Source organism: Mytilus galloprovincialis, chromosome 1, assembly GCF_965363235.1.
Source record: "Mytilus galloprovincialis chromosome 1, xbMytGall1.hap1.1, whole genome shotgun sequence".
NCBI lineage: Eukaryota > Metazoa > Mollusca > Bivalvia > Mytilida > Mytilidae > Mytilus > Mytilus galloprovincialis.
Window position 1 is genome coordinate 107,359,695 of NC_134838.1, and position 22,097 is coordinate 107,381,791.

Sequence of the window (22,097 nt, forward strand, 5' to 3'; positions counted from 1 at the left end):
ACACTGGACAGTTAAATCAATACACATTTCTTTGTTTAAAACTCTCATGTTTGACTTAAGTACATAAATAGGAATTTGAAGTTAAAATGTCAAATATAAACAATACATGTAAAATGTAAATTTTGCTGACTTAGCAGTTTTATTTAAGTCCATCTTTATACATGATACACTCTATATGATCCTGTATCAGTAATCAACTTAAGCTGTATATGTATTTGAATGATATGTAGGTAAACTACATGTAATTTATTTAGTGATATAATTTCTTGCTATATGGGGTATACATGTAGTATCGTAGGTGGATTAACACTGCTTTCATATCCTTATATAGAAAACGTGTATTAGCACAAATTCTTTTGAAGAAAATCTTTCCATGTCTAAAAGTCATTATATGAGTCAGAAAGTTTCTGTTTTCTTAATGACTTTCATGTGGTTAGGAGTAAAAAAAATGTTCTAATGGCTGAAACAGGATTTAATTCTTAAGTTCATTGCAGACAGTTCTAAGATGTTTTATCAGCATTTATTTAAATAATAAAACAAAATTATACCCCTGGACTAACCATTGTAAAAAAAATCAAATATTTTAAGGTGTTCCAGCCATAAATTATTGAATTTTTAAAGAATACATTTGTAAGTAATGAAGGTTTTTACTTCGTCATTAGAATTAGCCATGATCGGAAATGCTGTCAGAAATTTTTATAAGGATGTTTATAGATGCAAGAAGATGTGGTATGAGTGACAATAAGACAGCTCTCCATCCAAGTCACAATTGTGGTAAAAGAAGAACCATTATAGGTCAATGTTTAATCTGTAAGATGATGACCATATCTGTTATACAGAGCTTCCAGTTACTGTTTGTATTTTTGACAGAAAGCTTACATGAATAGAATGATTTATTATTAAATTTTGAAGACACTTGAATTTCTCTAGCTCAACAATACTTAAATGGACAGTAATGTTGTCTGCCTATTATCAAACATACTAAATAAACACTGGACAGTTAAATCAATACACATTTCTTTGTTTAAAACTCTCATGTTTGACTTAAGTACATAAATAGGAATTTGAAGTTAAAATGTCAAATATAAACAATACATGTAAAATGTAAATTTTGCTGACTTAGCAGTTTTATTTAAGTCCATCTTTATACATGATACACTCTATATGATCCTGTATCAGTAATCAACTTAAGCTGTATATGTATTTGAATGATATGTAGGTAAACTACATGTAATTTATTTAGTGATATAATTTCTTGCTATATGGGGTATACATGTAGTATCGTAGGTGGATTAACACTGCTTTCATATCCTTATATAGAAAACGTGTATTAGCACAAATTCTTTTGAAGAAAATCTTTCCATGTCTAAAAGTCATTATATGAGTCAGAAAGTTTCTGTTTTCTTAATGACTTTCATGTGGTTAGGAGTAAAAAAAATGTTCTAATGGCTGAAACAGGATTTAATTCTTAAGTTCATTGCAGACAGTTCTAAGATGTTTTATCAGCATTTATTTAAATAATAAAACAAAATTATACCCCTGGACTAACCATTGTAAAAAAAATCAAATATTTTAAGGTGTTCCAGCCATAAATTATTGAATTTTTAAAGAATACATTTGTAAGTAATGAAGGTTTTTACTTCGTCATTAGAATTAGCCATGATCGGAAATGCTGTCAGAAATTTTTATAAGGATGTTTATAGATGCAAGAAGATGTGGTATGAGTGACAATAAGACAGCTCTCCATCCAAGTCACAATTGTGGTAAAAGAAGAACCATTATAGGTCAATGTTTAATCTGTAAGATGATGACCATATCTGTTATACAGAGCTTCCAGTTACTGTTTGTATTTTTGACAGAAAGCTTACATGAATAGAATGATTTATTATTAAATTTTGAAGACACTTGAATTTCTCTAGCTCAACAATACTTAAATGGACAGTAATGTTGTCTGCCTATTATCAAACATACTAAATAAACACTGGACAGTTAAATCAATACACATTTCTTTGTTTAAAACTCTCATGTTTGACTTAAGTACATAAATAGGAATTTGAAGTTAAAATGTCAAATATAAACAATACATGTAAAATGTAAATTTTGCTGACTTAGCAGTTTTATTTAAGTCCATCTTTATACATGATACACTTAAAGTATAATCTATCATCATGTTAAAGAAAACAAAAGTTAAAAAGAAGTAAATAGTCATTTAATGTTGTTACATAAAAGAGGAATAAGAATAACCTATGGAGAACTATGATTGAACAGTGCCCCTTTTTTCATGAAATTTAAAAAAAAAATGACAGGAAAAACGAGTGTAGCATGGATGACTTTATACATTCATGTCTTGGATCTGAATTAACTGCAGCAGTTTTTATAGAACAGTTGTTGAACATCCACACATATGTTTACTTTAATAAAGCAATAATTTGATCACAACTGCCAAGTTTTGGTAAAAGCAGTGCTAGTAGAAGTCAAAGCAAGGAATCTTGCAGTAATTCCAAGGATCTAAAATTGGTCCTTTATATTCATTTGCTTTGGTGATAAGTCTTTCAATTACATTTATACATGTAACTGTACAGACACTGCAACTTTCTTAATGTGCCTGTTCCAAGGCAGGAACACAATTTAAGTGGTTGTTATTGTTGCTGTGTGTCTTATTTGCTTTAAAAAAATGTTTTTAGCATAGATCAGGTTGTTGGTTTTATTGTTTGGATTGTTTTCACATTCTGTTATACCAGTGCCTTTTATACAATTTGTTTACTATACAATATCGGTTTGATCATTGTTGTGAAGTGGTACAGTGAATTATATTTTTTCTGTGCAAATCTTTGTCATTTGGTCTGTTTGGATAGTTGTCGCATTAGCAATCATTTTGCAACTTATTTTCTTCATCCTGCCAAAAAAAAAAAAAGATACTTTTATGTTCCAAAAATTTCATCACATAGGTGATTAAACATGATAGTTAGCTGTCAAGTACGTTAGATGGATTCTTATTTATACATATTTAGGCAATTGCCTGTTGATTCTACATATAGATGAAAATGCATATAAAAATAGGTTCATTGGATAAAACAAATGTTGAATCTAAGTGTAAAACTGCTCCTTTCATATAAGTTTCGTTTGACGGAGGTTAAATCTTTAATTTTCTACTTGAAATCTTTGTAGGTGTAACTTGGTCCTTTTAATCTGTACGATGGGAGGTAAGATTTGATCTGTTTTGTCAATAAAGCCTTATGACAGGTATTTATTTGAGCATAAAATATACTTTGGTTGTCTATAAAAAAGAATCAAAGCTTTGGGCAGCGTGAATAATTAATACTTGTGTCGGACTGACAGATCAAAGTACCAAAGGTTAAATACCCACCTCTCACCTCAGGTTTGACTTACAGCACCTGTTATTGTCTTCATATAGAAACCAAACAAAAGACGTAATTTTTAATTTATGAATTTGAGTCCATCTTTAGAAGCATGGGGTGGAATTAGGTTTTATAGACATGTTTTTTATCAGCTCATAATCTATCATTGATAAGATTTTTATCTCTATCGAAGTTATTCTTCTCAGCTTAGGATCTCTATGCAATGAAGGCCTGTAACTCATTGGTTATGAGCAATTTATATCTTTGAGAGTAAATTTAATCAAGATGGTAACTGGGCCAGATCCAGCCATTTTCAAAAGTGGGGGTTCCCAACCCAGGATAAAAAAGAGGGGAGTACAACTTCCTACTATATGTCCCCATTCAAATGCAATTGCATTGATCATCCAAAAAAAATTAGGAGGGGGGTTCCAGCCCGCTGAACCCTCCCCCTGGATCTGCCACTGGGTAATATGTTTTATAAATGGGATTGAATAGGAAATTATGAAAAATTAATAATAAGATATAGGAAGAGGTGATGTGAGTGCCAATGAGACAATTCTCCATCCAAATAACAATTTATAAAAGTAAACCATTATAGGTGAATGCTTCTGTAAAGTAAGATTGGTCAGGATAGATATTATTTCTTTGACCAGTACAACTTTCAGCACATGGCAATCTCCAACCATGGGCTGTTACCTCAATATAGATATCTCTTTAATTTTTAAATGTAAAATTATTAAAGGAAGTTAGTTTTTAATAACTATTTAGAAAGTTAGAGACAATGAAAAAAGGTATTGTGTACAATTCTCAAATCACCTTTACCATAAATGGTATTACACTTACAACTTACAACTCCCGTTAGCGCCATGTGTCGCAATGGTATTACACAGCCATATGTAATAACAAAAGTTTGATCAGTTCAATAGATACAGTCTGCACCAAAAACTTTTTCAACTACTAGTCTGAAGACCAATATCCTGACATTTTTCTTATTGGTCCAAACAAAATTTAAACTTTGTAGTCCGAATGAAATTTTACTAGTCTGGGGCATCGGACTAGCGGCTAACAGTGCAGACTAGATATAAGAAGATGTGGTATGAGTGCCAATGAGACAACTCTCTAGCCAATTCACGATTTGTAAAAGTAAACTATTATAAAGATCAATGTATATTAGACCAATTGAATCTCAGAGATAGCTGAAATCATCTAAGGCCATTTTTTATTAATATTTTGCAGCACTTAATTTAAGACAAAACTGTTATACCCCTTGGTTCTTTAAAATATTGCTTAGTAGGACATGTTTTTTTTTTAAATTTTACATAATTATGTCCCAGTTAAGGTGACCATTCCTGACCTGATTTCCATTAATAACTTAGTGAATGTAAGGTGATCAGGGAATTAGAAATGAATGTTATAATCTGTAATGAGGTAACATTTGAAAACTTCAATTACTTCATTTGATTTAATTTGATTTAAACTTTAATCTAAAATTAGCCATATGTTGTTGAGATTGTAAGGATAGGCTATGTAAGATAATTATCTATATTGTATGATGATGCCTGTTATTTTGTGGCAGATTTACACATTTTATACTATATCAATAGGAAAATTCTAATTAAATTCTTAAACTTTAATTTAGTTTTTCACCTGACATTGAAATTTGCAGGTGTTCTGGTCATTAAAAATTTTTGATGATTAAAAAAAAGCTGTTTATTAAACTTATTGACACTTAAAGGTTCAACGTCTTGGCATGTCATAATTGTTAATTGAGCGAACAGATTGCTTATTTCAGATCAATGTTTTTTTTTACTTTCTATATCATTATGCAATTACCTACATATACAGCATATTTATAGCATATGCAAGGAATTTGACAACAAAAATTGAGTGGTCCAACAAGCTTGGTATCTCCATCTGAATTTATTTATGATCCCTGTCAAATTGAAACGAAGTTTTACTTCTGCTTCCATAATGAGAAAAATCTGAACATTGAAAACTGTTTTGGCCAGAGGATTAAAACTTTTAACAAATATCAATTCACACAATTTTTTTTTATTCCAGCTGAAATTTTTCTTTTTATATTCATATTTAGGTAAGAAATTCCCTTTACATATATCTTGAATATTTTTGAGAATTACAAAAATTGTAAATATTGGAAAAGTTTGGAGATGGGAGGGTGACTTATACATGATTAAAATAGTTATGCATGTTATTACTTTGATAGTTTTTGATTCTGCAGAAAATAATGTTGATGAACTCTTATATAATCAGACAAATAAGAAATTCTGAACCAAAAAGGGCCAACAGTAAAACCAAAACGTAGACATGGAATTAGAGCTATTTTGCATGAGGGAGAAACATTCCATAATTTAAAATGATTTTGAAACAGCAAAGTAAGATAAAGCAGAATCCATAGTTTCATGCCACATGCTAGTAACACTGAAGAACTGGTGAAACCTTTAAGGACTAACAGTCCACCAGCAGAGGTATGACCCAGTAATTTAAGTGTTCATGATATGCATTACTATATAGGTGGCCTTCATACAGATGGTCGTTGAACTCAGTCCAATCATCTCCAAAGGTTTTGCCATTTACATTACTTTCTTTGTGTGATAATTGAATTAACCTAGCAATTTACATGTCCACATAAAATACTTTAATAAAGAAATGTATTAAAGAGAGGGCAATTATTGGTTACCCAATAACAAACATTAGAATTACTCCCACCAGGAGGTGTAAAAATGTTATTATAAATGTCAAAACTAATATTTATCTTAATCGTAAAATAGATTTATATATATTGAACTGATAGTTAGTCCTTTGGCTTTTAAAACTTTTAAAGTGATTATTTTTCCACAATCGATAAAATAATTTGCAAGAAAATTAGCACTTATAATGTAATTTGCAATTTTAATGTCCAATTTTCTTATTTATTTACAAAGGCTTTACTGAAATAGATAATATAGAAGAAATGCTTTAACCAGTTTTCATTCAGAATTTGTTTTGAAAACAAAGAAAAAGTAAAAGAAAAGAGAAAATTCGGGAAAAAGTTGTCTTATAACTTGAACATCTGCGATATTTACCTGTTTCTTTCTATTTTGATATCTGAAATATGGGAAAAAATGATGTTTTCTTTCATATTACTCTTTGATCAAATGAAAGGTAAACATTGTTCTGATCAGTACAGCAATACAACCCATCAATTACTACAGATTCATAAGAATTTGATAATTGTTTATCCAGACCTCTGCATCAATTCATATAGATTTTATTTCTGCTCATAAAAATGGTAAGGCTATCATAAAATAATTATTATAATATTAACAAGGGTCCACTGTCAATTACAAAGTCATCATATTTTATCAGGGAGGTTGTAAAGATGTTATGACCCTTCCAGTATTTGATGATGGGGGAGAATTTTTGTGTGCTTATTTACAGTATTTAACCACAGTTTAATGTTATTATATAACTACTGTGAAAAAGATTATCTAACCACAGTTTAAAGAGATAAACTATGTGCTCTGTTTGCTTAAAATTGAGTTAACTTTGGTTCCTCAAAATACCTCCAATCACCCTTATAATCCTCTGGAGAAATATAAGATACATTCTCAGCTAATTTCCCTATCTAATTTGATATATTTAAGGTATGCTTTAATAATCAGATACTTTTTATTGTCCATTAACTTTGCCTCAAGGCAGATGGAGAAATGATTATCACATAGAAAAATCTTTATAGCGGGATTAAAGTACGGTAGATATAACAGTGCTGACCAGTTAACTTGAGATACATAATTTCTGTGGTCAGAAACAGTTGTCTGGTCACATTTGCCAATGTTTATGTCATTTTGCTGAAAGCCCTGTCATAATTTGTAAAATAAATCTTGAAAAAATATTTGAAGTACTCATCTGTACTGGTATAATCACGTCTATAAGAAACAGAAAATTATTGGTGAATAGGGCCAATTTTAGCTTCTGTCTTAATTTAGCTTAAGCAGTACACATTTATATATATATATAAATATATATCTATCCGAAGAAAAAGAAAATCATTTTCAAATACAAAGATTAATGGAGGTCAACGGCAGAGGTCAAATCTTCTATGTATTGTACTATGCTACATCTCTATTAAGACATGATATTACCTATATTGTACTAATGATCATTGGTCAAAATTCTTCATCTTGAAATAAGCTGTTGAAGCGTTGGTTTGTTTAAGAGAAGTCAACCCCTTTTTCATGTTTTTGGTATTCCTTGTAGTCGGATAAACTGAACATCAACAGTTGTCCAGTAAAGTGTCTTTATTGTTAAAATTATATTAACAATGTAGCAAGTAGGCATCCCTTTTAAAAGTGAAGGGTTGACATCAATGAAATAATAGAGCTGGGCAAGATACTATTATATAGAGAAAGACAGGTCCATATAATGAAATTTAAAACATGTAGAAAGATTTGAAATTTGATCAGATGATTATATGAGATGATGTATGACTTCTTGGGGGTGACTGTGACAAATTGGTCAATTATTTAGTACCCCTATAGAGACAGGTGCTCTCTACACTAAATATATGTCACAATACTGTACCACAATAATTATCGGTAAATGGACGTTTAGATTTGAGTGGATAAAGTAGGAATTTGTAAAAAATGTGCTCTATTTCAAATAAATAGGCAAGTTGAGTTTGGTTGGATAAGTATAGTTGTAATTATTCATCTCAGATTTCAGACTGTTTTCAAATTCAAGCTAACAAAATTTGAAAAGGAATTTAGTTATACCCACACTAATGTACCAATTTGTAAAAACCCCTCTAAAAGGGTATCATTGTTACATATAATCTCTTTGTTGACAGTTTGATATGCTTACAAATGTTTACTGTTTATTTTTGGATTTCAAATGAGTTAGTGTTTAACAGTTCACTTGCAAAACTTTAAATAATAAATTAACAGAAAAAAACCACCCAGTCATGGTATATAGATATAATAGAAATGTAAGAGAGATGGGGTGGTTGTCATATCATGAGACATATACTTTTGATGAAAAGCTAGGTTATTACCTTGTGTCAACGAAACATGTTTTTATCTTTAAAGTTTTATCTCTGTTCATTTGTTCTTAAAAAAGAAGTAATGAATAGAAAATGATACTCACATTAAGAAACACACTCTAAATAAAGTAAGTTTCTTAGCATAACAGCAAATTTGAAGCTTAATTACCAAAATTGACGATTATACGATATATTTGCGTAAAAAAAGTTTATGATATATATATATGCATTGGATCAAGAATTGGATAAACATTATATTTCACCAGTCACTCGTTTCATATGACTTTAAGATACATTGTACAACATATCATCCTTATTTTGCCAAAGTTAGTTGGTGAAATTTCTAAGGTTTGGCATAATTTTCATCATCTGTTAGGCCTTTAATCTATAATCTAGACGGTCCCTTCAAAACATTATTATCCTTTTCTAAATGACTTCAAGTCTCCAAAACATGAGAGTCTGGACTCTCAGATCTCGACAACATTTAGATAGACTGGACTTGAACCTTTGGGCCAATAAATGTAATTTCATACATTATATATTGTAGTTATTAAAATGCATTAATTTCAATCCAAGTATATTTGTATTGTGTGGTTTTTACATGAGCACTTGAGTATTAGGTTCAACAAGTAAGACAAGATGAATCCTATACAAAAATGTTTAAACTTTTCTGTAAAAAATCTGTGTAAAGGTCAAAGATCACATACAATATTGAAACAAATAAATGCTAAAATGCACCTGTTGCATGTAATGTCTTTTTTACAAACATAACTTTCATGCACTTATGCATTTTCATATGAAAAGAAACTGTTAAAATCCTGCTTAAATTTCAGTTAAGTTAAATAAATGGTGTGTCAAAATGATATTATAGTGAACTTTAATTGTAAATTCATATGGTAAATGTTTTGTATGAGGTGAAAATGTTATCATGGTCATCTTAAATGTCATATTTAGAAATCAGATTTATAAATTATAGGTACTAGATAGAATTAGGTCAAGTAACCAGGTAAAATGAATGATTTAGTAAAGAATACCTTTCAGGGTATTGATAGGCCACCTTAGGTGGAGATCTCAACACCTACAGTTATATTGATATAATAAGAATGTCATTCTCTTCTTGAATATGAATATAGCCAGATAGATTGTTAGTTAGCCATTCCCTCGCTGGTGGTAGGGTATATTGACATGTATATATAACAAGTTGTTCATTCCCAATTTAGGGGCCCTAAGAATCATTGTTATACAAAGGAAGAAAACAGGAGTAAAAACAACATCAACAAGTACAACAAGCAAATAAGAACCAACAAATCATTAATTGTATATATCATGTCAATTTGTAAAAGAGGATATATTTTAGATTGATTGATTTATGAATTGTTTATGTGCAGCAGCAAATTTTACTTGCATATTCAGGAGAAGGGCTTCTGTATGTCATATATATATATACCCTGAGCTTGATACTAGGCAAATGTGGAGTGAAATATTTACAATTCTTACTCAATATGTAACAAGAGGTCTCAGTGCTAAAGTGGTCTATGTACTGTATCACTAGCCAGTCAAGACTAAGGTTGTGAATTTGAATCTCACATGTGCACTCTACCCTAATCTAAATTGACTTATAATTTGACTAGGATTGTTAGTTTTCCACCCAAAGGTTGTGGTTCTCTCCTGGAACTTCAACTTTCTCAACCAATAAAAACTGACTGCCAGGAAATAGCTCAATGGTGTTGAAGGTGGCATTTCACACCAATCAATCAATCAACCACTAGTTTACATGTAGATATGTCACCCTTCCAAAACACATTGTTCTTAAGTCCTGTTTTACAAGTCTTGTTATTCCTCAAAAAGACAGCTTCTGTTTTTTTGTCCTTTTGAAATCACCCATAGCATTCTCTTTAAACAGTTATGGTAACGTACCTGTAAGACCACAAAGGCAAAACATTTCAGTGACAGTGTCTTGTAAAAAGTCAGAATAATTTGCTTAATGACATATATTTTGAAATCTCAATTTAGAATTTTCAATAGTTGCCTAAGTTAGGTGCATCTAAAATTTAAATTCTTGATTCTAGAAGAATTGTGGATAATGATTACCGTTCACAGTGTTATCATAAAACATTTACTTTTCCCCTCTGTATTGTACCTTTCTCCAGCTGCATCATAATTTTATTGACTGTTGCAGAATATTGAATTAGTTTGATCTTTACATAATGAAGTTTAATTTGATTTCCTCATCAGTTGGTACAATTCTCTTGATTAATTTCCAGACAGTTAACATTTTAAGGTGGGAGAAAAACAGTAATTGATTAATTAAACAAGAACTGAAAGAATTGTGCATGGTTGCAAAATTAGAAACATCTACTTCAGCATTCCAACAGCACATAATAAAACTTTTGTAATGAATAACTTATTGGATACAGTAGTTTTTAAAACAAAGTAATTAATTAAATTGATGGTATTTTAATGTTTTTAGAAAAGTGAAGAAATCTTTCAACTAATTTTGACAGAGCAGTATTAGAAACTGATGTTAAGAACATTATAGCTTTTGTAATAGATCTGAAATGAGTATGAGCTTGCCAGGTTTGAAGTGGATTATGAAGCACAAGAAACAAATGCTTTAGATCTAGTCATATGTAAAGACATCTTTAATGAAAAAAAACTTTTTTGTTTTCTGAAAGAGGAACTCGGTAATTGGGCCGAGATTCAGTTTTGTAGGTCATCTTATATTGGCACATGATATTAAACTGAATTTTGTTTTAAAGACTTAGTTATAACTGACACAAAATGACATTTGATTTATAAATTATTGAACTTAATACAATGTAGAGATATGTTTTGCATTCAATTAAACATACCCCTACCAAGACCAGTGGACAGCTTTTATTAACTTTTGGTAAACACTGGTAAATTATACTATTGAAAAAGTTGCCTTATAATCAGTTGATTGATCTATGTTTAGATACATGTTATTTTAGTTCTCAGAGTAGGTATATATTAATTTTTACAACTTGCAAATTCATAAATTGTGTTATTAAAGTGCAGCTGTACTCCTGGCAGACTGCCTGTTTAATTTAGTACTTCTGCCGGTTATTGCAGTTCTATGTTTATTTGGTTTAAGTTTTTATCTTCAGTTGTTTGGGGATACAACCATTAATAGTAAAGGAAGCTTATCTCATAAATTAAATTGTTCTCTCTTCAAAGTAAAATAGGTAAAAGGTTACCCAATTTTATATTTCAAGAACATTGTAAATGGATATAACTAAAAACCATAGTTAGGAAATTGGAGTAATATAAAAATATGGAGATGTGGTATGATTACCAATGAGACAACTATACACCAAAGTTGAAGTGAATGTAAGCAATTGAAACCATTTAAGAAAGGTTTCAGCCATTCTGGGTCTTCTTAAGTTTTTTTTTTATCATTCTAATCTTGACCACCAACTTGAATTCTAACAAGAGATACATACTTGTAGTGAGCTTTTTTGTTTTCGTAATGTTCCGTGACACATAATTAATGCATTTTCAAGGTGATCCATTCATTTAAATACAGTGCAAAAAATAATTCCATTTTTTAAAAGTGTATATATAACTTATGGTCTGAAAAACAGAATTAATAGTTGTCCTTTCTTAAATGTACTAGGTTAACTTTTCATCCAGTAATTTTCATAGCATTAAACTTTTAAATACTATTTGAACATTTTATTCCTTGATATAGCAACAACAAAATAAAGGAAAAGTTATTGGAAACATGGATTTTTGATTCATCAAATATGAAATTTGAAGTGATGTTTCATTTAGTTTGTTGTGTGCAAAGTCTGAAAACATGTAATCTAAAACCCAATAGCTTTGTGATTATTTTCACTAACCATGGAAAGCTATGAGATATCATACAAATCACTGTGAAGTCAAACCTAGAGCCAACAAAGTTAATTTATTGACTTGAGTCTGATACAAGGAAATGGTGATGAAGATGTCAAAAGTTATTTTAATTTAGAGACTTGGTTTTATGCAATAGTGGTGATGGACCAAATAAATCTTTTGATTTTTAGAGCAAGCAAAATGAGACTTTTCAAACTATTTGTTTTTTAATTTCAGATGCTAAAGCTTTGTTTCCTGATATCCTAAACTTGGCCACTCGTTCTAATATAACAACAAATGCAACATGTGGACTTCAGGGAAAAGAAAAATTCTGTAAATTAGTGGAACATGTCAAAATCTTTCCTGGAGAAAATAGGCATTGTGATGTTTGTGATGCTAGAAGCCAAGATAGACGTCAGCGGCACCCTATCTGGAATGCCATCGATGGCAGTAACAGATGGTGGCAAAGTCCATCATTGACCAATGGTGACCAATATAACTATGTCACAATTACATTAGATCTTAAACAGGTAGGAACAATGAAATATATCTGATAGTAATTAAGAACTTTCTTTCAAGCAAAAAGTCAAAACATATTTGGATTATAAATTCAGAAATTATTGCGAAAAAAAGTGACAGAGTTGTAGACGCAATAATTAAAACTCGCATTTTGAAATATTTTATATGAATTAAACAGGATTTATCTCAAAATTGTTTTAAGACTATACTGACAAAATCGCAATAATAAATGCATGCAATAATTTCTGAATTTACAGTAGATAGATATGAACTAAGATTTCAATCTTGAGAACAGATTTTATTGCCTTTTTTCAATCCAAAATATAATGTCCATTTTGAAAGCCCTCATTATAAGTTATTTATAAAACGATGAAATCATAGATGGATCTTATTATAATCCCACTAGATTGGAGACTGTATTGCATTCAGCTTGCACTTCCTTCTACCATCCATCAATCACACTTTTCTGAGATTCAATTGACAGAAGGACTTCATATTTAGTTAGCAGCAATGATTTGTAATGTGTGAGCTTTTTTTTTTGGATCTATTAGATATTATTTTCCTCTTTGCTGTTACCCTGATTTTTTTATTAGGATTTTTTAACAAAAATTTCTCCAGTACATGTACTATTAAACAGAATGACTTCATGTTTGGTCAGCAGCTTGGTGGTGATGAGTTGTCGGGTGTGAGAACTTTTCAGATCTGTCAGACATCTACTTCCTGTTTTTCGATACTTTGAATTACGATGTGTGTATGCTTAGCACGCCAGTGTGAGCATGTTACATGTTTCTTGTAGTACTTTATAATGATTCAATAAGCATCTGGTATTTTTAAGTGAAACTCCTGCCACTTGAATGCATGAACATTTTTCATGGAAGTCAATATAATGTAAAGAAAGAAATGTTAGACAGGGTCAATAAAATTCAGAATAATCTTTTAGCTTTATTTAAAATTCCAAGAATCTGTTTAAAGGTACACCATATCCAATATAGAACAAAATGAACAATATATATATATAATGACAAAAGATGTGAGAACTGAAATATCTGTTGTTATATATTAAAAGTTAAAATCAGATATCTTAAAGGTTGATCGTTGATTTTTTGCACTATCAGCATACAAGGACTACTGTGGTTTCATTTATTTTCGTTGGTACCAATATTCATGTATTAAGTAACCCTTACATATTCGTGGATATTTAATTTCATGGTTTTGCCAAAGTCTGCATTCAAGCCTTTAGAACACTTGTCATGTATTGAACATTAGATTTCGTGGTTCACCTTTACCAATGAAATCCACGAAAATTGGTATCCAATGGATAATTGAATTTACAATAGTTGAAATATATTATAACAACTGAACAGAATTAGCTGTAAATCAATGTTGAACTTGATGATTTTTAAACACTACATCATCATGGGACTCCACCAATTATAAATTATTCTTATTTTAGAACGGCTATAATTTATTGTACTGTCTTTTTATATTCATTCTTTCCATTAGATTGAAATGTAGATTTTGATCTTTGAACTGTTAACTATTAATCAGTATTGAATTTACATTTTGTGAATCAGCAAAAAGACAACCATCCTTTACCTGTTAACTTGAGTCATAAAATATATGTGTGTTAAAAAATAATGTGTTGATCAAACACTCCAAAACCAGACAACATTACATATTGTATGACTGTCCTAAATATTGATCTTTATTCAATTTGAAGAAAGTTTCTAACTGCATATATAAGACATATAACCGCAGTCTTCATAATAAACATTTAAATCTACAGGCCCAGAGCTCAAATTTCATAAAATTTTAGTTAGACTCTGTTGGCCTGTACAGACGATTTTAACAGGCCCAAAAGAAATTTTACACGCCTAGGCTACTGTGCCCGTGGTGCAGCGTGAAGACTGTAACAGGACTTGAAAAAAAGATGAAATCAATCTGTAGATTTTCATATAAAATGTTAATAATGTTATTACTTCTATTGAGATGTTAAATGACGGTTGGCTTGACTTCTAGATGATGTCCAATAAATTCCAATTTTTGAAATGATGACCGATATAAAACAGATACATGTGCATTTGCAAAGACATTGTGGAGTAATTGGTCCTAATTTTGGCTCATGAGGCACTGTTTGAGTATGGAGGCTTTTGTAGCCCCAGACTCCCCCTCCCCCTTCCAATCCAAAAAGGGTAAATAGTGATATATAAATAATTAAATGATGAAAAAAGTTAATTTTGAACAAAAGAATTATTTTACAATATGTTCAGGAAAGTCCTACAATGCTCTCATGGTGCACTTGCCCACTTGAATCTGTTAGCAAATGCTTGTATGATTTTAATATTAATACATATATGCAGATTTGATTTATTGTTCAAAGGTACATGTTCATGAATGTCCTAATTAGGACTTTGAATCAATAATACAGTACAGTTAATAGCCTGTAAAATGTTCCAAAATGTACATACTTAATTCTAACTCTTAAAGTTCATATAGATCAAGCTGTAACTAAAACTTGAAATTCCAGACCTTCTCCTTATATGTTTTCAAAACTTTACATACATGTTATTTCCTCTCATAAAACACTGGGCCCACACATTGTGCCTGTAGTGAATTTATAATCTCAAACATAATGTGTAAACAATTCAGCTAATATTATTGAACATGGAATCAAAAATATATTTTTCTGAAAACTGTTCTTGGTGAGAATGATGGTAATTTCAAGATATATGAATTAAAGGACTAGTAGTGATAAAGGCATATATGTAGTAATAAAATTGAGAATGGAAATGGGGAATGTGTCAAAGAGACAACAACCCGACCAAATAAAAAACGTCCAAATTTATATTTTCTCATTTTTCTCAAATTTTGAAATATGTTACAATTTGGCTTTTATTAAAAGCTAACTTTTATTGATAAACTGAATATAGAGGGGCTTTATTTCAGAGAAAAATTGAGACCTTGCTATTAGTTTTGCCAGGTCAACCTTAGAATGGGGTAAAGCTGGTTATTCGGTTAACTTACTGTAATACATTATGGAAACATCTTACATAATAAACTGACTTTACTGTGATGTAATGAAATAAGTGTTTCACTCTTCATTAAATAAATTAAAATGAAAATGAATTCAATTATGATAATCATTACAACACAGGAATTAATGTTCACATTCTGTGAATGGTTTATTTTGTTACCACCTATTTCCTAAATTTGTAACAAATATGGACAAAGGAGTAGGGGCAATAAGGGCCTTATTTGGCCCAAAAATTACTGCAAATTTAAAAGTTATCATACATATTTTAAAATTACTGAAAAGTATCTCAGGTAGACGGTATTCAGAAAAACAAAATAATTTTGGACATTGAACAAGTTACCATGGCAACAAATCATGCCTTAATTTGCATATTTTGTAAAATTTTGTGATTTTCCTTGTTTTTCATCAAATTTTTAAGTATATTTTCGATTGGAAAAGTATGTGCGCACCTAAGAAACAACTTTATATTTGGTAAGATTTTGTCAATAGTAATGATAAAGCTTCAGTTAAATTATTTTGTTGTTTCTTGGCTGCGCACGATGTTTCCACAACAGAAATAAAGATAGAAAACTGCATAAATTCTGAATTTTCGTCGTTTTTGTGAAAACAGTACCTATTATGACGTAATTGTGACGTCATCACATAAGAATCTTAATGTTTTTCATTCATATTTCTTGGCCCTATGCATTTCTAAAGATTATGTGCCAATTTGAAAAAGTTATCAAACATTTTATTTTCTTGGGCCAAAACCAAGCCTTAATGCCCCTACTCCTTTGGAATGTAAGAAAACACTTTATATTTCTGTGTGTTATCTTGAAAAAAATTACTGACTTGTATCATTGCAGTTAATATCTAGGGAGTCAATTGTTAAATACATTTTCCAAATTCAGATCTGCTGTAGAAATTATTTATTTATATTTACAGGATAAGGATTGCTTTTCAAATTTTTGTATAAGCCCATTATTTTAACATTTTTAAGACTGACTATTGAATTGGGGGTGGAAGCTATTGTGAAAAAATTGTTATATACCGGGGTAATATGAGAATAAAAAATTAGAATTTAATATAAGAAACAAGGAGATGTGGAATGTTTGCCAATGAGACAACTATCCACCAGAGACAACTATTGGACACTGTACAACCTTCTACAATGAGCAAAACCAATAAGATATAGTATGCTATAAAAGGCCTGACAGGACAAAAATTCAAAAGAGAAAACTAAAAGCTTGATTTGTGCTAAAAACAATAAACCAAAACAAATAAAGCATACAGCAACAATAACCTCTAAGTTATTATCGCCTGACTTTGGACAAGGAATAAAGAATGCCTCTTCTTCAAGTTCACTCTCCTAGTTGGTTATTGTGCCATATTCTCTCAATGATTAATCCTGGATTAATGCAAAAACTATTTGTAAAGTCTTCATTTTTTAAAACTTTTTTTCCCTAGAAAATGCATTTAAATGTAATGTATTAAACTTTTTTATTACAATGTAAGGCCATTAAGGACATAAACATATTTATATTTCGCTTATCTCTGTTTGCATACATTTCAAAAACTTTAAAAAGCAATCGAAGTAGAAATAATTGTTAATTTGTAATCCTCTTATCCTTGGATCTCTGGGTAAAACTAACTTCAGGTCTTTTCTTTTGTAAAACATAATTGTATCAAAAACACTTTCTTCATAATTACCGTAGGACATAAATTTTATTGGTATATTTTGACTATGACCATTCACTGAATCGTTTTCTGCAAGCCAGATTACAAATATAGGTTACAATGTTATTTGAAGAGCTTTTTGAAGTGTTCATAGATTAATGTGTATGCAAACATTCAACAATATTAAAATTTCCTTTATAGAAAACTTTGTTAACTTTGATCATAATCTATAGCCATTGGAGAGGGGTACTTTCTCCCCCACACCTTTAAATATCAAAGCATAAAAACTGAATGATAACAAAGAAAACGATTGCCTTATGACATAGAGGAATGCCAGCTACTAAGCTCGCTGGACTGACAGGATCCAGTGGGCCTCTGGATCAGATAACCCAATATAAAGGATCAGGATCTATTTTCACAAAAAATCTTACTACTTAAGTTCATCGTCAGTCATGAACACTTTAGTAAACTTAAGATCATCTTTAGCCGATCAAATTTAGACCAACTTTAGACATAAGAGTTTTTTGTGAATCTTATCACTGTATGCGTGTATTAAATTATCATATGGATAGTGATGTATGTTTTATTAATGTATATGTTGTCATTGTTGGTGTTTCTGTTATCTCATTCTGAAATAAATGTTGAATGAAAAAGTACAAATCACTATAGTATAGTGTCTGAACTTTTTATTTCATACCACTTGTAAACTTAACTAAGTCAGACAGGTAAATCCAAATTTCATTAATATTCCTTTTTTCATTTAAATCTATTTATCAAAGCTTTTGGTTTTGATCTCTATCTGAAAATAAATTAGCTGTTGTGTTTATTGAGGAAATATATCACTTTAAGATTAAATCAACTCCATATATATTGAAAAGAATTTCATTGCATATAAACACATTTATAAGGTAAATCCTTAGACACAAGTGTTTCCCTTGTAAGCTAGACAGATTTTACTCCAGACAACTTCAAGCATTAAAAAGGCATGAATTAATGTGATAGGAAAGAAATCATTCACAGAAAAAGATTTTTTAAAGGAAAATCTATTGTTATAGTTGTCAATTAATGCTGACATTGTAAAGTTTTATATTTAGATTTGCATTTGCATTGAAGAAAGTTTGTCAAAATTGGCAAATTTTAAAAGAATGCATTTCTAATATGTACTATACAAAATTTAAGATTTCTGCAAGTAAAAATTCATCAATGTTTAAAAAAAAAAATTGAGAATGGAAATGGGGAATGTGTCAAAGAGACAACAACCTGGCCATAGAACAGAAAAGCAACAGAAGGCCACCAATGGGTTTTCAACACAGCAAAGAAATCCTGTAACTCAAGGATACAATGAATGTAATATGTTGCACTTTGTAAATACAGCTGTTTCTCAAACCACGCCTCTTTTGGGGAGATCTTGAATATGCATAGAAAATTAATTTTGTTTACATACTGGTTCCCAGTTGTGCTCTCTGTGTTCCATCTCAGCATAGAGACATAACTGAAACAAAACCCAGGAATACCATTTTACTATATCGACTGATTTAATGACATTGATTTCAGGTTTATTAGTGTTATACATATCAATATTCTGATTGAGATTAATTTAGAGCCAACATATTATTATGATATATATCTATATAAAAAAAACAGAACTTTGCACATTTGGAAATTAACATATTTTTGCTCTTAAGTGCCATGGTATAAGAAACGTACCTGGAAACCTGACATTAAATTTCACAAACTTTTGGTAATAAACTTATAATTTTGGTTTATAATTTTAAAATAATCCTGCCATTAAGAAGCACTTTATACATTATGTTAAGTTTGTAAATTTCCCACATACTTTATCAGTCTATAGTGTATCCTTAGTACTACATACCAAGATAAAGCTTGGAACAAAACTATATAACCAGAGTCCTAAAAATGTTATGTATCTGTCATGGTGTGTTATTTGGCTTATATTTGTGTTAGTGTTATTTTGGATAAAAATATGTTTTATTTTATGAAAGAAAATTTAATGTTTGTATTTTGTAAAAGTTTTAATTAATCTGTTTAATTATTTTTACCTATGCTGTGGCAAGTACTCGATATGTCACAGTTGATTAAAGACTAATTGTAATTAGCATATGTCACTTGGAAAGTTTATGTTTTTATCAAAGTTTTTATCAAAACATTATAGGATTAGGCTTTGTTAATTAATGTCTATTTTTTGCTAATGAGAGTATTATTAACGTGTCGGGACAAGTTGAGTTATTTCATATTTTAGTATAAATATTGTTGGGAAATTTTGTAAAAGCAGTCAGTGTTTCGGAAGCGTAACCTCACACTACTCATGTCATTATACTGGACCTATATTTACATGTCGAGTCATATTGATTTATATTTGGTTTTAATATAAATAGCGTTGTGAAATTTAGGAAAATCAGTCACTTTTCGGAAACCTAACCTTTCACTACTAAAGTCTATTATACTGGATCTGTAAGACTGTCGATCAGTCTACTAGTTGACTTTGTAGTGTTTAGACAAAAATGTATTTTTGACTCACATTTTATTTATGGGAATTTTTAAGATAGCAGTCAGTGTTTCGGAAGCGTAACCTCACACTACTCATGTCATTATACTGGACCTATAAGACTGTCTACCAGTCTACCAGTTGACTGTGTAGTGTGAGACAAAATTTATCTCTGACTCATAATTTAACTTTGGAAATACTTTTGAGAATCTTTTTATTTTAAGACTTTACATTTTGAATTTGAGATTAAGTTCTATTTATCATTTAGTAATTTTGGCATTTATTTTATATTTTACATTTTAAAGAGAAATAGTTTTACTTTGGATTTGTTATTTTGAATTGATACTTTGTACTTTAATTAGATTATTATTATTTGGCATTGTTTATTGATTGATTTGTTATCATTCATTTAAATCGTTATCGTTAATTAAATTATGAAAACCTTCCTTGCGTTTTAGCTATGCCTATCAGAACATTAAGTCTAGCGATAGACTGACCCCCTGTCCCTTGGTTCCAGCACACACGAGTTAGCTCCCCCTTATCTAACAGTGCTCTCGAGTGGACCTTGGTGACAGATATGGTGGAGGACCCGGGCACGATACAAATGAGATTCTGAAACTGCATAGCTAGAATGTAGGTTGGCAAAATTCATTCAAAATTATTTAAAACTTAAATTTCAAAATTGAGACTACAGTAGGAGAAACAATGAGAGGAAGAGAGAACCAGTAGCAGGAGAGACAATTAGTTGCAGATTCAACAACACACAACTAAAAGATAAGTACATCTTGCCTATTATATTACACTTTAATAACTTTTAAGTGAAAAGTATAGATGTATGTTAATTCTTGGTGTGAATCTGTAATATTATAAAATTTGTTTGAGCAAAATCTTTACAGTAGATAACATTCAGTTCAGGAGAAACTGTACTTGTGCAAATAATTTTATATGATTGGGAAATTCATGATATTTGACTCATAGTAGAGAAAATATTACATAAACAATATACTGACAACAATTACTTTTAGTTTCAGTTTGGTAATTGGAGTAGAATTATCATGGGGAGAAGGAGAATTTCAAAAGGATGGTGCTGCCAAAAAGACAGATGTGCCAGGCTATCCAGTGTAATACAAGGAACAGCAAGTTTCCAGTTTACTACAACCATGGAGAGGAACTTTGTCGAAATTGGAATAGAGAACCACCAAGTGAGATGTTTAGGTGACAGTGGACCATCTTAAAGCTGTATCAGTCAACATCAATTACATCGTCTAAAACACCACTACAGCGATTCACAGAGATCAACGATTGAGGATGCAATAAGTGTCCGTAGATATGTGTATGCAATAATCGGAAATATAGTGCTTCAACTTTCTTTTGGACATCTTACCAGAAATTCATAATTTTGAACATTACTTGCCAGAGTTTATTTATAGGATTAAACTTTTTATGAAACAACAAAGCGAAAACGCGAAAACAGACTACAAGAACAAAACTTTGACATTACCAACTTAGATCATTTAGACATCAGTGAATATCATGATGGTGCCTATCATGTTATCACAGCAACCTTCCAAGACAGTAGGATTTAGAAAAACAATCAGTTTCTATCTTTATTTTTTTTGTTGTTCTAGGAATTAGTAGGAGTGCACGCCTATTGGTTCTTTTCACTACATCAATTTGAATTTTGGATTACTGAAATGTTGTTTTATTATTCCTCTGTTAAAATTTCCTTATACAAGGAATAAAGGTTGCTGGAAGCTAGCAAGTTGATATAAATTGTTGTTGATACATATAATATTTTTTTTCTTACTGACGCCAGGTTATAGTTTGTATAGAGTGTATTAAGAATATTTTCAGTGTTAATATGTAAATGTATATATCATGTTTGGGGACAAACATATAAGAGTAGGGGGGAATATGTCATGGTGTGTTATTTGGCTTATATTTGTGTTAGTGTTATTTTTGGATAAAAATATGTTTTATTTTATGAAAGAAAATTTAATGTTTGTATTTTGTAAAAGTTTTAATTAATCTGTTTAATTATTTTTACCTATGCTGTGGCAAGTACTCGATATGTCACAGTTGATTAAAGACTAATTGTAATTAGCATATGTCACTTGGAAAGTTTATGTT

The 22,097-nt window shown here is 30.3% G+C and overlaps 1 protein-coding gene across 4 annotated transcripts in view; it reads left to right on the forward strand.

The window, feature by feature from the left end:
• LOC143049657 (laminin subunit alpha-2-like) overlaps positions 1–22,097 on the forward strand; it is a 117,068-nt gene that overhangs the window by 11,136 nt on the left and 83,835 nt on the right. For all 4 annotated transcript variants that reach the window (XM_076223306.1, XM_076223296.1, XM_076223314.1 and 1 more), the window contains exon 2: positions 12,490–12,782. In XM_076223306.1, the coding sequence (XP_076079421.1) occupies positions 12,490–12,782 (293 nt within the window). The remainder of the gene's footprint in view (positions 1–12,489; positions 12,783–22,097) is intronic.